This window comes from Mirounga angustirostris, unplaced genomic scaffold, assembly GCF_029215605.1.
Source record: "Mirounga angustirostris isolate CCGP_5_RB_7025 unplaced genomic scaffold, mMirAng1.0.hap1 SCAF_4, whole genome shotgun sequence".
Lineage (NCBI taxonomy): Eukaryota > Metazoa > Chordata > Mammalia > Carnivora > Phocidae > Mirounga > Mirounga angustirostris.
The window spans coordinates 171,407,033-171,423,861 of NW_026991712.1; the positions used below are offsets into that span (position 1 = coordinate 171,407,033).

Consider the following 16,829-nt stretch of genomic DNA (forward strand, 5'->3'; position numbering starts at 1 on the left):
TTTTGGTTTTTTTAAAATCAAAGTCAGGAAATTAACATTGATATGTTACTATTATTTGATCTAGACACCTTACTCAAATTTCAGTAACTATCTCACTAACGTCCTTTATTTTTTTAAAAGATTTATTTATTTATTTTGGGGGGGGGAGGACAGAGGGGGAGGGAGAGAGAGAATCTCAAGCAGATTCCCCGCTCAGCATGGAGACTGACACGGGGCTTGATCTGAGATCATGACCTGAGCCGAAACCAAGAGTCAGATACTCAACCGACTGAGCCACCCAGGCGCCCCTCACTAATGTCCTTTAAAGCAACAGATAAATAGATAGAGCTCGATCAACCAATAGGATCCTGGTCCGATCACATTTTGCACTGTTGTCATATCTATACTGTTTTTTTTTAATTATTATTTAATAGACATTCTCTTTTTGAGAAGGAAAAAAGGTTCCTGGTACCTGTTGCTTCACCTGGAAAATGAAGATAATGACACTTGCTCTCCATGTAGCAGAAAGTCTGAGAGTATCACATGAGTTCTTACACATAAACATCACTCAGAAACCATGAAGCGGCACAATACTGTACAACAGAAAGAGGACAGACTCTAGGGTTAGACTCATACGGGCCTCTATCAAGTAACCAAACCTGGGGCAACTGTGGTTTCCTCACATATGAAACTGAAGCTAATACCCTTACTGGAACAAAATAAGACAATGAAGAAAAGATAATAATAGCAGTAACAGCAAATAACTTTATGAGCAATCATCTGTGTCAGGCACGATGTTAAGTTTTTTATGTGACTTATCTCAATTATCCTTATAGCAGTCCTATAAAGTAGGTGGTATTATTTACCATCCTCATTTTACAGATGAGAAAACTGAGGGCTAAAGCAAGTAAGTGACTTGTTCAAAGTGACACACCTAGTGTCAGGGACATTCTTTGAAGTCGAGTTCAAATAACTTTAAAGCCCATATGTTTATCCATCACACTGGACTTTCTCATCTCACATTAGATATTCAATAAATATTACTTTCCTTCTTTATATGCTTTCCTATATACACATTCAACTTATATAATTCTTTAATTCTACAAGAGAACCAAGTTTTAAAAAAAATGAGCAGATGTACTTTATGAAAGAATAAACCCTCAGTATCTCATTCATAAACTATGAATTTATAAATTTAATTTGTAAACACACTATGAAGCTCTACAGAAAAAAGTTTTAAGTCAAATATTCTTTTTTTTTCTTTTTTTAAGATTTTATTTATTTGAGAGAGAGACAGAGAGAGTAGGAGCGGGGGCGGGGGGAGAGGAGAAGCAGATTCCATGCAGGACCCTGGGATCATGACCTGAGCCAAAAGCAGATGCTTAATCAACTGAGCCACCCAGGCGCCCCCTAAAGTCAAATATTCTTTACAGAAATAACTATGGCACGAAACATGAGACAACTCAAGACTGCTTTCTAGCGAAATTCACACTCCTAGAATGATCATTGTAATAGAGAAACATGTAATTCAAAAATAAAAAGATAATTCATTTTTTTAAAAATTCATAATTACAATAAACCATTAGGTATAGCCTGTCAAGCCTAGAGCAAGGCAAGAAAATAATGCTTATTACATCTGAGAAAAAAGATTCTAGCCTTAGTATTTCTCTCATCTGAGACAGGAGTTTTTTTTGACCATGAACACGGCACTCATTCTCTCTATAACACAAGTACCCTCACTACAAGATAGGCAAAATACTGACTTTAATACTGAACAACTTATTTGGTTTTTAGAAGTGCTTTAAAGATGAACAAAGTAATAATATAATTTAAAAACAGAACTAGACTGTTTCTGGCCACCTCCCCTGTGCTAGGTAAGGAAAGAGATCTCAAACGGTCTAAGTCCATTAGTGATGTCTACAGGTATACCTCAAGTGGATTAGCTGCACTATTTCAATCCACTAAAGGCAAAGCCTCTAAAAAAGAAAAGGCAACAGAAGAGATGGATGAGAGAGAAATTATTTCTGATGTCACAATCCCATGACTCAATGTGAGTACGTTGTCCTTAAAAGCAGCAGAGGAAAACAAAGGAATGAAGGTTAGTGGTATGAAGGGGCTTCCAAGTCTGGGGATGATAGGCATTTTGGAAGGTTGATGAGCAGAGGCCAATTTGGTATCAGTTAAGTTAAATGTTAAAGATATAAAGCCTCAAAGAATACATTCTAACAGTTATTTTTTTTTTAATTTCCATTACCAGGATCCACGTGACTAAAGGTGAGAGACCTTGAGGAAATATTCACTCATTGGGTATTTGAAGAAATTCATGATGGAAAAAAAAACATCTAGCAAAGGATATGTGTTTCTCCTGTTGGTCTGTACCATTATACTTATGTAGCTTGTTGGGCAAACAACTTTTTTCTTCTGGGCCTATTTCTTGAAAACGATCCAAGTAAAATAATTAAACCCAAATCTAGTAAGCCTAGAGAATAAAAGTAATCAGAATCTTTGAAGAGCACACTAAATTTCATCAAGAAAAATAACCAAGGGGCGCCTGGCTGGCTCAGTTGGTAGAGCATGCGACCCTTGATCTCAGGGTTATGAGTTTGAGCCCCATGACAGGAAGGAAGGAAGGAAGGAAGGAAGGAAGGAAGGAAGGAAGGAAACCTAATTACAGTATTTCACTTTGAGCTCTTAACCATGTTTAAAATTTCTATCTGACCCTCCAGACTCCACAAGGTATATGTTATATTTTATTACATTCCCTTAAGTATCACCTGGATGGTAGCCTAGAAAACGACAAAACAAAACAAAACACACATATATATACACACAAAACCCCAAAGGGTTAATATCAGTGGGAAGATCTGGGAGAAATGGCCAAAGAAAAAGACTCTGGACATATAAGTGCCTATAGAACAGGAACTGGCTCCAGAATATTTGGCAAATAACTAACAAGAAAGTGAAAATAATAAGCTATTAAGTCTACCATTAAAACCAATCTCCAAATCTAGTGAGGTTCAAGAAAGGCCACAAGGAATCAAAGAAAAAGGAGAATATCACTAATGAAACAGGAAGCTTTAAAGCAAATAATCTGAACTAGATCACGTTCCCTCCTTCCCCTGCCTCAACTTGTAGCAGAAATTTAAAGGGATTTTCAAAACATCTAATGAAACTAAACTGCCAAGAGTACTCAGACAAGAAGAATCATAAATGAGAGTTGGAGGAAAGTACCTTTCTTTTAAGGTAACACACTACTGGCAAAAACTAAGTACAAAACTCCAGTGTGGCAGATTTGTTCAAATGCATTTCATGCAAATTGCAAATATAAGGATTAGGTAAACACCTCACTGGAAAGGTTAGTCCAAACTCACCCCCTTCCCCAACACCCCTCTAAAACAATACAGAATCTATCACTTTCATGTCAGGTCCAGTGTGGCTGAAAAAGCCTCCCAAGATTACCAAAATGCTTTTAGGCTGTGAGGTTGCAACACTGGGGTGTCTGGGGTTTCGGTTGCAGAACACATGTACAATCAAGGCAGCCAAGGATCAGGCCAGCCTCTAGTGGCTTTAATAAGCATAGCCCAAAGGAGCTAAAACTAGGCTTAGGAAACATCATTAATTAAAGAGGCAGGAACGGCAGAAAAGTGAAATCTCTGGAGATCAGATTATTTCGACTAGGGTCTGAAAAAGGAAATTAGGAAGCTGAGAAGGATGCAAACTTGGATCATTCCAAAAGTCAGAGGCCAGGAAACTCTTTTCTGAAACAAAGACGGGCCAAGGTATTCTACCTACCAGGGACGTCCGAGTCCTCAGCTCTAGTTTGAAGGTGTGAAGCTGTAAGAATCTACGAGTCAGGCACAGTCCTGCTCATCGAAGCTGCAGGTGGCGTGCTACACGATGACAGGAAGTGTTCATAAATTCACAAGTGAAGGGGCGCTTCCTTCAACCACCAGTAACAAAGATATAGAATAGTTTCCTGAAGCTTAACACATGTGCCTTACTTAAAATGCTTATTATGCCTACTTGGGCAAGTAACAATTTTAACTCCAGAAGTTTTCAACATAAACGTCTCTGCCCCTGTCTTCTCCCTACCACACCCATCATCTCATCTTTCCATTATAAAGTCAGCAATTCTCAGGGGGAAGGAAGTGGGGAACATGGCAAAGTGACAGGTGGCTAAACCACACAGGATCCCCTTAAGGCTTTTAAAAACTACAGAGTACTCCAACCCCACCTCACCTGGAGAATCACCGCATGTAATTAGACGTTACTGCTGGGAGTGTCTGGTGCATGTGTGAAGGAGCAGACATGGGCAGAGAATCGCTGCCATAAAACCTGAGGACGTCTGGAATGTCACAGTTAAGTGCAGTTATTTATTTTGCTTTCTCTTATTAATAACCATTCCTTATCATTTCCAAAGTTCTTTCACATTTATCTCATTTGAGTTAGAGAATATTCCCTCACTTACTGGCGACTGTCTACTTCATCATAAAATAGCACAGGGCAAAATAAAGCTGTTAATGCATCAGGTGAACAACTAAAATAGCCAGCTAAAATATAATTCAACAAAAATATTTTTCCTTGAACAGAACGCAAAGTTCTTTGGAACCTCAAAACCACTGTACAAATTTAAGAGGGCATTATGATGATCTACTAAACTGTAAACTCCTTGAAGACAAGAAACCATATCTAATTCTGTATCCTCCACGATTCCCTGAACAACACAGGTTCTTAACTGAGTAGGATGAATTAGTTTATATTCATTTATTTATTAACTCACACACTCAACATTTATTGAATACTGAATTTCTACTCTGGATCTATGCTGGCTCGGATTGTTTTTAAATGGGTTTTGAATTTTAGTCCTTAATAACATAAAAGAAAATCATCACCATTCCTGTTTCTTTTCTCTTATTCTTGATTATTAATTTGACTGGAATAAGATATATGTACATTTCAATTTTCAAACAATGGGCACACATATAAATGAAGATAATGCTGATATGTCTAAAATCCATTTTCCTTTTACCTTGCCCCGAAACAATTCTGTCACAGTCATTATACTGACAATAAGCATATCATTTGACAATCACCTCAGTCACAGTTGCTGGATTGGAGCCCATGATTAAAAGCGTCTCAGCAATAGGATTTTTTTCAGCAAGACCAAGCAGCAACTGACCCTTTGTTTTGACTACTCAACTTCTGTTTATAACTGTAGCAAATCTTATAGTCTCTCTTGCCTCCTTAAAAAATAAACCAAACATGTTAAACTGTGATAACAACAACAGGGTAAATAATATTTGGATAGCCTGCTAGAATTTATAAGAGTTTCACAAACTGAACATGAGCTCCTTTAGTCCTCAAGACTCATTTGACAGATGAGAGAATGGGGCTCAAAGTGGCAGAGCTGGGATTCTGAGTCCGAACCCAGGTCTCCTGATGCCCACAGTCCAGTGCTCTCTTCATCACAGCTGCCTCCTTGCTATGCCCAGACTCAAAAAGTTGTGCAGACTGAGAACATGAAAATAATGTTCATGAAAGGTTATGCTGTGAAACAGTAGACAGTGGTTATCAAAACTGTCAACAGAGCCTCAGGAAAAAAGGTCTCTGTTTAATAAGACCAAAATTGGCTAGATGTTGAGAAACAAAATGGGTAATAGATGGTATGAAGAACAATTTAATATAGAGTTAAATTCGATGATCACAGAAATTTGATATTCACAAATCCTCAAACACCATAATTTATAACTAGCCCACTCATTCTGTTTGTTTTAGGAATAAAGGAAAAATTTCTAAACATATTTTTAAAAACAGAATTGGAAAAAAACAAAACTATGATCTTGTTCTTTAGTCCAATACTCCATATTATAAACTAAGAAACAGGTAAGTGAATTAAAACATTCATTTGATATATGATGCTCCAAAAGGAAAGACAGGTAGAAATATATGTAGGTCTTTGATTAACATCTAACTTAAAGAATGCCAAACAGAGAAGGGCAAACAGATTTGAGAGCTGCTGGGTTTTAAAATTTTAGAGCAAAACTCTGAATAACTTGCATAGCATATTTACCGTAGGGTAAGAACATTTGAATTCCAAAAGCTCATCACTAAAATCATAGATCTTCATTAGACAATGAATTCACATTGTTCCCATTGATTGAGTGGTTACTATCAGGCAGGTATTAAATTGGATCATTTGTTCAAATATAAAGAGATGTCAAAATACAACACATGTAAACAATATGGGATCCCCAGTCTTCTTTCTATAAAGGTGTATCATCATGTGTTACGGTGACTAGCAGCCATTCAAAGTCCTTGGTCTACAATTCTGTTTAATATGCTTTTTCTATTCTTGTGTCACTATTAAGTTGTTCAAATCTTTTTCAATGGGCAGAAAAAAATCCTTCCTAAAGGATCACAGTGTCTTCAACTTAAAGAGACATTCCTCCCCCACCTTTTAAATCTGTAGGAAAATGGTTTTAGCTTTTTCACTTTTAGTTTAAATGGTCAGGTTTGATTAATTCAGCTTGGATTTTGGCCTGTTTTACTGACTGCTGTACCCTCATAGCTAGAACAGGGCCTGGCACATAGTATGTACATTTGTTGAACGAATGAATGAATTATTCCTATGATCTATGGCTCATTACATAAGGATATATCTATAGAGAAGGATAAATATACATAAGAACTTTATACTTTGACTTCTTAATGCTTTTAAACTTGAAATAAAGGAAACCCCTGATGTTTACATCACTCAGCTGCTTGTGAAAAGCAATCTTCCATATATGTAAACAACAGCATGTGCAAGGTGTACAGTTATGCTAAGACTTGGTCATTAGCTTGGTGACAACTTGGGTGTTATCAGCTACCTCACATATTTCTCTAAGTCCCACAAGCTCAAACAGCTAAATCGTAAAATACCACGAAAACTCAATTAAGCCTATATACACATGCTGATAATTCTCCTTTGTAAATTAATGATTTCTCCACCGAAATCATTTATCAAGGCAAGTACCCTTCAGAATTAACATTCTAAGAAGAACCAGAAAAATGACAGGTCGTACACAAGTTTTGCTTAGGAAGCTGTGATTGTCACCAAGTTGCCCCATGAACCTGTTATCCTTCTCCCCCTCAGAGCAGCGAATTCAGTTTCTATTTAAAGGGACACTGACTTTTTTTTTTTTTTTTTTTCCCGGAAGAAAAAGAAAATTTTGAGTTTGGAAAAAAATCCCTTTTAAAAGGTTCGAAGAAAACTATCAGCTTAGAATGCTCAAAATAATGTTTGTTAAGAAAATGATCATCAGCTCCTGAGTTTGGAGCGGGGCCACAGGGCATGATTAGGGGGTATCGGCTTCAGCCCTCGGTGCCAAGTCTGAGATCCCGCAAGAGAAGTAGAGGGCGAAAGACCGGGCAACGTGGCCACCTGCCCAGTCTGCCGGGGACCGTGGGGCCACCGTCTGCTCCCAACTTTGTCAGCCTTTCCCCCTAGTGCATATGGTCCACCCGCCTCCCGATTCAGGCCGGCGACTCCCAGGCCAGAGCGGAACTGGGGGGCCAGCGGAGGCCCGGCGGCCCCGGGAGCAGCCCTCGGGGCCCGGCGGCTTGGGCTAGGGGCGCGGGAGGGGAGGGGGCCTGCCGCCCCTCCCCCCGGCGGGTCCAGGGAGCTCCCAACGGCGGCTCGGCGGCTTCCTCCGCCAGCGGCCGCCGCGCCCTCCCCGCCCGGACGGCGGCCCTCGCCACGCCCCGCGCCCCCGGGGCGCACCCCTGCGGGCCGGCCGGAGCCCCCCGGGCCGCGCTCCTCTGGAGAGCCCCCGGCGCGGGCGTGCGGCCTAGTCGGGGTTACATAACGGGGCCGGGCCCCTCCGCAGCCGACCGGGGGCCGCGGGGCCCGCGCGGGCGGAGGCGGGGGCGCCGCCGCTCACCTGCCGTAGATGCCCTCGGTGATCCGATTCCGCTTTAGGGGGCGGCGGAGCTTACTGCAGTCGGCGTTCCGCCGCTTCATCCTCCCGCTGGGGGGCCGGGTGCCCGCGCCGCCTCCGCCGCCGTCTCTCACCTCAGCCGCCGCCGCCGCCGGCCCGCCCCGCGTCGGGCCTGGACTCTACCCCTGGGGCCGGTCACACAGACATGGAGCCAGCACCCGGGGGGGAGGGGGTGGGACGGGGAGGGGGGGCTCAGAGCCTCCTCCGCCTTCGGAAACAAAGAAATGACAATTCCGGGGCCCGCCCGCCCCAGCACCAGCCAGCCGCCTGCCCCGCCTCCTCGGCTCCGACGGACGGCCCCCGAGGCCAATCGAAGGCGTCGCTACGCCGCTGCCGGCCAATCCAGGGGCCCGCTGAGGCACAACGGACTCGAGAACCCGCCTCTTTGAAGGACAGAAGAATGCGCCAATCATTATAGTGTCTGTGTGCGTGCCTGGGCCTATCAGAAAAGATTTAAATAGAGGCTTATAAATAGGCCCTATAAATATAACATCCTATATTATGCCTTATTGCGAAGGCACACTTCATGACTGTTGGGTTGCGTTTCATTGTATTATAATCCATGCTAGAGCATACCGTGCTATATTCATTGCCCGCTATCACTAGCACCGTATGAAATCGGGAGGCCTGGGTTTGCGGCATGTGCTGTTTTCTGCGCTGACATGTGCCCCAGTCAGTCGCGTCATTATGTAAGGGGTTCGCAGCATCCTCCCCCTCCGGGAGCCTCCGGGGTCAGCGCCGGGGGCCCTTTCTGCGGATCCTGGAGCGTTCGGCCAGGCCGGCCGCGTCAGCGCGCGACGGGGGTACGAATGACAAAGCAAACCCCACACACACATACACGCACACACCCTGCCAGCTCCCGGCGACGTGGTGACAGCGCGGCGGCCAATCGGAGGAGGCGCGGGGCGGGGCTGCTACGGTCCCGCCCCCTGGGGGCGCGTCACAGGGGGCGGGGCCGTGGGTGCGCGCGACGTCGAGCTGGGCTGCCGGGGGTGTGTAGGGCGGTGCGACCCTCTCTCCACGTCTGCAGGATGGGCTGTGCGGATGGCTCCGCGGGCACCGCGCCTGCTGGACACGGCGAGCGTCAGCGTCGGGGACGTGTCAGTGCTGTGCGAGGGGTCGATGCCGCGGGGACTAAGGGGAGGCTGCTCGGCGGCGAGGGCCGGGCTTTTCAGATGTTGGGACACCGGCCAGCGACCCCTCTCACCGGACCCTCCTAGAGCGCCGATTTTGTGCCAGGCACCGTGCTGAGTGCTTTGCATCTACTTGTCATTTACCCCTCATTAATTCCTTGTAACGTAGGTCTGGCAAAATCACATTAGAAAAGACAGCAAAGATTCTTTTAAAAAGAATGTCATTAATGAAAACTGGGAAGCTGTCAAAAAGTAGCTGAAGGGAGAAGAAACACCCATGGATCTCATCACCTTAACACGACCACTATTAGCACTCTAAATTTTTTCTTTCTTTCCTATTTTCCCCCATGGGTGATATCATTATTACTATTACTGCTATTATTACTGAAGAGTTGTGATCATACTAGATATTCAGCTTTGTATTCTGTTCTTTTGTGTGTGTGTGTGTGTGAGTAAATTGATAGAAGTTTACTAAGTGAAGATACAGAAAAAGCTCTCAAAAGTGAGAGGGGTCCCGACAGGGTTGCCACTGAAGGCCTTTAGGGTTGGTCTTTTTGTATTCTGTTCTTTAATGTAAACATTGTCCCATGTTATTATGCATCCTCCCTAAATATTTCTGATGGCTGCTGAATCTCCTATCACGTGGCCATACCAACTTAACCACACACCAACAGTGGGACTGTGAGGTGGTCTTCCAGCACATTTTAAAAACTTCCAGGAAGTAGATGGTACCTGGTTTTGTCCTGAGTTGGAGGGACCTCTTCCTGCCCTGTAATCACCCCCTTAATCAACACCTACCCCAAGGAGGAACTTGTAATTTGTATCAAAGTCATCATTCTCATCTGCTGTTCTTCGTTATTTTATCCTGCTCACAAATCTTTAAAGATCCTCCAATGCCTGAAAGCCATTCTCTTTGTTATGGCATCCAGAGCTGTCACACTGGAGACCCACTCTCCTTTTCCAGGCCTACCCAGGCCAGCAAGCCTTATCTACTCACTGTCCTAAAACCCACTGCAACCTTATCTTCCCTCCTTTCTGCCTTTGCTCCCACACAGAGCATCTCCAGCAGTGCTGCTCCTAAGTCGGGTTTCTTGGGTGAGTCTTGTTCATCCACCAAGGATGAAAGCTTCTTGGGAGATTGGATCCTTATTCTGAAGAGATGCAGTTTTGAAAAATTGCAAGAGTACCTACCTTTTCAGACCAGGATTGAAATTCCAGCGTGGCCACTTACTAGCTTGGGCAAGTTACAGAATCTTAGAACCTCTGTTTCCACTCAGGTATGTTTTAAGGCTTATAGAATAATGAACTTTCAGGGCCAGGCATGCAGTAGGTGTAACAGCAAGCAATTACTGTTAATAGTGTACTTGTTTTTCTTTTTTTTTTTTTTTAAAGATTTTTTTTTTTATTTGACAGAGACAGAGACAGCGAGAGCAGGAACACAAGCAGGGGGAGTGGGAGAGGGAGAAGCAGGCTTCCCGCTGAGCCAGGAGCCCGACGTGGGACTCGATCCCAGGACCCTGGGATCATGACCTGAGCCGAAGGCAGTCGCTTAACCAACTGAGCCACCCAGGCGCCCCTTATCTTTCTTTTTTTTTTTTTTTAAAGATTTTTTTTTATTATGTACTTGTTTTTCATCCCTCACTTCTCTCCAGCATGTTGATAAAGTGGCACTGGGTAGCCAAGGATAACAAACTCCGTGAGCTCAAACTTTCACCAAGGCTGCCCATCATTGTGAAAGGGTCTGAATGGAATGCTCTGCTTGGAGCAACAGAAAAAGGCTTCAGCTGCCAAGGTGAATTGGTTCATGGAGGAGGATACAGGCAGGACCTACATCAATATTCTGGAGGCTTGAATGCATTAGGAAGGTTACATGGTAAGATCCTGGCTCTAGACTCCATGAGGCCCCAGATCTGAATATAGCCATCAACTCCATGACTACAAGGCTCCAGATTACCTGGGCCAGAGACAGCCAACTCAGTAAGGTTATTAACAGGGCCATATCCATGGTCTTTTCCACTCCCCTTTATGTCCCTGTTATCTAGGACAGTGCCATGGCACACTGTGGAACGAATAGGTGAGTAATCCAGGAAAAGATGACAGAGGCGCTGGAGCTCACTGTCTAGCCTACCATCCTTATAAGGACATTCCATGCTGTGGCAGAAGTGTGGAGTGACTGGGAGTTACTCTCAGGCATAAGGTTACATGGGGGAAAGAGAAAGAACAGAGAAAATCTGGTGGTCTGGGTTCCAGTCCCAACACCCTGCTATTGAGTTACCTGCATACACCTGTGCCAAGATCCCCTCTGGAGACTCTTCAAGCCCTGTGTTTAGAAGCAGGTCATTTTAGCTCCATTTTACAGATGGGAAAACTGAGGCTCGGAGAAAATAAAATTATGCAATTGGCTTGGTAGAGCAGCTTAGCTCAAGGAACAGCTGAGTGAGATCAAGCTGTGATGCTATAGGCCAAACCTGGGGCCTAGAGATGGTTATTGATGACTAGGTTTATTGATCTGGTGATGGGCTGGAGTAGGATGACAGGAATTGTCCCCTTGCCAAGAGCCCACGGTAAGACTGCCCTTCTCCATTCCCTCCTTCTGCCCCAGCCAGACCATCTCTTTTCCTGGGCCGCCCTAGCCCAAGCTCCTTTGGGCTCTAGTCAAGTGCCAGCCTTTCCCCTCTGAGCCCTCAGATGGCTCTTTGGGACCCTAAGGGCACAGGCCTGGGCAGAGGTGGGGTAGCCTCCTGCCTGCCACAGAGCCCCCCAAGCTCCCCATACCTCCACCATCAGTCAGGAACCAGGGGAGAGCAGTGGCCATTTTACAGATGAGTAAGACAGGGAAGGGAAATCATCTGTTCGTATTCAAAAGACCAAGGCCCAGCCAAGAATTCAGGGTTGTCCCTCCTCTTCTCCTGGGACGTTCAATGGGCAAGGGGTTGAGATTTGTCCTTGAGCTTCACCTGAGCTCAGAATAGCTCAGAAGAGCCTGGAGAGTGATCATCACATCCCGTTTCACAAATAAGAAAACTGCATCCCCCCCTCTTTCAGTAGCTTCAAATCCCCTCAAGCCCTCGAGTCAGCTGCCCAGCTGCCTTGAACTTGGTTCCCATGCCACAGGAGTCACCGAAAAGTCCGGACGCTGGGGTGGCCACCTCTTATACACGTATCTGTGTCCCCCAGAGAACCCTGTTAATGGAGGATATTCATTGTAATGTTTAGAACAGAAACAGTTTAGAAATAACCCAGATAATCCTCAAAGGGGGCTGGTCAAACATGGTCACACATTCTTACCATGGAAGTCATGTGGCATGGAGAATGGTGACACGTAGCACTTACCACGTACAGTCACTGCTCTAAGCACCATATGCACTTTGATCTCAACCTCACAACAACCCTATGAGGTAGAGATGTTACTGGTGCCATATTAAAGACGAGAAAACTAGCCCAGAGCAACTCAGTTCTTTGCCTAAGGTCGCACAGTAAATGATAGAGCCCGGATTCAAACTCAGAAATTCTGACATCAGAGCCTGGGTTCTTAGCCACCCTGATAGAATGTTGTAGAAAGATATTCCAGGCTTGGAAATGACTTAGGATATACTGTTCACGGAAACAGCAATTACTCATTTTTGTAGGGGAGAAAACAAGGCCTAAATTCACATGAATAGGAAAAAAAATCTGAAAAATATACAAAAAGAAGAAGAACTGGTTTTTGGAGCTATGGAAATCATGGGTGCTTTATGTAAACTTTATGCACGTCTGCATTTTCAGAGTTTTCTACAGTAAATACACCAACCCTGTGCAATAATAATTACTAACATTTATGGAGGATTTTCTACACATCTGACACGTACATGCACTTCCTCATTTACTCTTCATGACCGGGGTTCTCTGGGTGGCTCAGTGGGTTAGGTGTCTGACTCTTGATTTCGGCTCAGATCATGATCTCGTGGGTTGTGGGATCAAGCCCCACATTAGGCTCTGCACTGGTGGGGAGTCTGCTTGAAGATTCTCTCCCTCTGCCCTCCCTCCACTTGCATGTACTCTCTCTCTCAAATAAATAAATCTTAAAAAAAAAAGTCTTCACAACCACTCTATGAGATTGACACTGATTTTCCCTACTTTACAGATGAGGAAATAGATATTGATCATCATACCCAAGTTCACACAGCCAGTAATTTGTGGAGTCAGGATTTGAACCCAGACTGCCTGACTCCCAAGATCATGTTTGTTGAATGAATGAATGAATGAATGAATGAATGATTGACTTAGCCACAGTTTACCCAGGCGTGCCCAGAGCAGGATCACACCCTTGGTATGGACAAACTTCCAGAGAGGGAATGGAGGACTTACCTACGTCCTTGCTTGCTGCCCATGACTGAGCTTTACAATGCCCGATGTGGACGGTATGGTGAGTATTCTTATGGAGTCCTGTTATTACAGAAAATGCACAATTACATGTGAATTCTGTAGTCTCTCTGACTTGATTTGTCACACCTGGAGGAAGCCTGGTCACTTAGATCAGAACGTCACAGGCATGGCGCCACTTGCCCACCTTCCTTTCTATAACCCAGCCGCCACTCATGCTTATGTATTCATTCTCACATTTGTAATAATTCTGTGAGGAAAGTAGAGCAGCTCATCTTATTTGACTCATTAAGGAAGTTGAGGCTGTGAGTGGTTTACTAAATGGAAGGCAGAACTGCAAAGTAGTTGACAGCATAAGCCGTGGCGTCAGAGGGATGTAGGATGGGTCCCACCCCTAGCATTTATTAGCTGTGATGTTGAGCGCTCACATCACCTCTCTGAGTAGCAGCTTCCTCATCTGTAAGACAGGATGACTGCGCCTGTACTCACAGGCTTGAGGGGAAAAGTAGATGGAATAATGTATGCAAAATGCTTGGTCCAGTGCTTGGCATTCCGGAAATGGCAGTTGTTATTTATTCAACAAATATTTAGGGGCGCCTGGGGGGCTCTGTTGGCTAAGCATCTGCCTTCGGCTCAGGTCATGATCTCATGCGTCCTGGGATCGAGCACCGTGTCGGGCTCCTGGCTCAGCGGGGAGTCTGCTTCTCCCTCTCCCTCTGTGCACTTTCTCTCTCTCTCTCTCAAATAAATAAATAAAATCTTTCAAAAAGCCCAAAATTTATTGATCACCTCTTATGGATGAGCAGTAGGTGCTGAGATACAACAATCAGAAGTCCCTGTGCTTGGCTCTGAGGCGGAGAGGGCAGGGGCAGTTTTCTGACAGGAGGAGGCTTTTAGGCAGAGGGAGAAGCAGGTACACACAGTGCTTTCCCCAGCATTTTATTATGAAAAGTTTCTAACAGACGCCAGTGAAGTTGAAAGAATTATACAGTGAAAAGCCCTTTACCTCCCGCGTAGACTCAACAATGAACATTTAACTATATTTGTTTTGTGACATATCTGCCCTAGATCCCCGTGCTTTCTTTCTTTCTTTTTTTTTTCTAAAGATTTTATTTATTTATTTGACAGAGAGAGAGACAGCAAGAGAGGGAATACAAGCAGGGGGAGTGGGAGAGGGAGAAGCAGGCTTCCTGCAGAGCAGGGAGTCCCATGCAGGGCTCGATCCCAGGACCCTGGGACCATGACCTGAGCCGAAGGCAGACGCTTAACGACTGAGCCACCCAGGCATCCCCCTCTGTGCTTTCTTGGACCAGTTGAGCTGCCTTGATGGTTTGAAGACAGAATGTCTGGAGCAGGAGTGCGAAATCAGGGACCTTTTGCAAGAGTCAGAGGGGAAGAAAGAACATTCCCCTTTTGACAAATCTGTTGGGAGAGGCCAAGTGTGGGGGATACCTCCCTTTATTAAAGAAAGCCTGTTTGGCAAGGAGCTTGGCCCTCTTGTCAAGCAGTCTGTCCCTCACTGGGGTAGGGGCAGGCCGCACAGGGGTTTCCGGGGTGTGGAACCAGCTGCCACCCACACTAAGTTGGCCCGAGGGTGAACACAACCTCCAGGCCCAGGGGCTGGCAGAGACTGAAAATCTTCAGTGTTCATCTGGCTGACCTTTGGTGCCCCTGGGCAGGTGAGTCTAGCTGCCTGGTTTACAAGGTGCTGGTACAGGACTCAGGCCAGCTAGGGTCATGTTTATTTGTCCCCCACACAGGGGAGCCCCTCCTTATGGAAACCCAGTTCATAAGAAGTGCTGATGGCCAGAAATCAGAACCAGGGGGTGACCATGAGGGGATGGAGACTTCTATCTCTGATCTCTAGCAGTCAGGGTACCTTCTCTCTATTGCTACTGTTTAGAGGGCAGAGGGCTGGGAATCCTATGTTCCTAGACTCGGAAGAGGACTTAGAAGTCGTCTGGGCCACAGTTGTGTGGTTAAACACCCAGTTGCTCAATCCGGGCTTTGGGTCTGGGTTAAATCCAGGTTCTCCTACTTATTAGTCCTGTCACCTTGGACAAGTCACGTAACCCTTCTGCACCTCGGGTGCCTCATTTGTCATAAAAGGCTAATAGTACCCACCTCCCAGGGTCATTAACTGAGTTCATACATGTAAAGTGCCTAGAACATTGCCTAGCAATGGTAAGTGCTTGGTAAGTGTTAGCTCCAGACAGCATCTAAAGCGAAAGGAGCTGGCATTGGTGGTTTGCAGCCATTTTTCCCCTATGTATGCATTAACATATTGGGTTTTTATTATTATTTTTCACGAAAATGGGAACATACTGTACACACTGTACTACAACTTGCTTTTCCACCCAATAGTATATCCTCCGTGTCAGTTTTGATAAACCTTAAAAGCATTTTCCTCTGGATTTTTCCCACATATGTTCAGGACCATGATGTTGGTGGCAAGATGTGTGTCCTGTAGCTTATTTGCCAGTCCCCTACTACTGGACATTTCGGTTACTTTCAATTTTTTTTCCTTCTGCCAATAAAGCTGCGCTGAGCAAGAAGTGACTGATGTCAGCTGGCTGTATGACCTTGGGTATGACCTTCTGGTGTGAGTTTCTTCATCTAAAAACAAAATGAAAAGATTCTTTTGGGTGGTTAAAATCTCCAGCAAACTGCATATTGAATCACTTCCAAGACATCGCTGACAAGTAACCATCAGCTTCTGTTTGCATTCCGCTAGGGACAGGGTGCTCACTACCTCACGAGCAGCCTGTTTCACCGGACAGCTATAATGGTCAATAAAGTATCCACCATGCTGGGCCAGAATCTGCCTCCCTGCAACTCCTAGTCTAGTTTTATTATCTGAGGCCCCATAAATTCAGTCTATACCCAGTGGCCAGTGGCTGGGGCCAATCCTTCCCTTCCTTCCTTTCTCCCTCTCTTTCTTTATGCTTATTATAGATCAGACCATCTGCTAGGCACAGGGATGGGGCTCCAGAAGTTAGCTGCAGGGTAGGAACTGGAGCCCAGGTGCCCTCAGTCCCATTTCAGGGGACTGCCCCTGCTGTGGGACAGGGGTCCTGAAGCTGGTGGTCTGCCTCATGCCCCAGGCAGAGTCCTGGGTTGCTCTGTGAGGAGGTGACCAGAGCTGGAGACAACTACAGCCTAGGGCTGGAGCAGGACCCCACCAGGTTTTTACTAGAGCTGGACCCAAGCCTCCTTTCTTTTCCCCCACCTACCCTTAAAAGATTTACAAACAAGTAGATTTAAGTACAGATTCAAACATAAATAATTTCAACCATGTAACTCAGAAGAGTTAGTTCCCCAGGGGCTCTGTCTGGATCTTTCTCAGGGCTTAGTGTTGTTCTTTGCTTTCATTCAT

At 45.0% G+C, this 16,829-nt stretch overlaps 1 protein-coding gene across 2 annotated transcripts in view; it reads right to left on the bottom strand.

Moving 5' to 3' along the window:
* MACO1 (macoilin 1) overlaps window positions 1-8,185 on the bottom strand; it is a 59,709-nt gene extending 51,524 nt beyond the window's left edge. Inside the window, exon 1 of one of the 2 annotated variants that reach the window (XM_045898409.3) lies at window positions 7,902-8,179. In XM_045898409.3, coding sequence (XP_045754365.1) covers window positions 7,902-7,981 — 80 coding nt within the window. In that variant the 5' untranslated portion in view covers window positions 7,982-8,179. Of the gene's footprint in view, window positions 1-7,901 lie in introns of both variants that reach the window. The other variant, XM_045898410.3, reaches the window with a different exon arrangement.
* Between the last annotated feature and the right edge of the window lie 8,644 nt (window positions 8,186-16,829).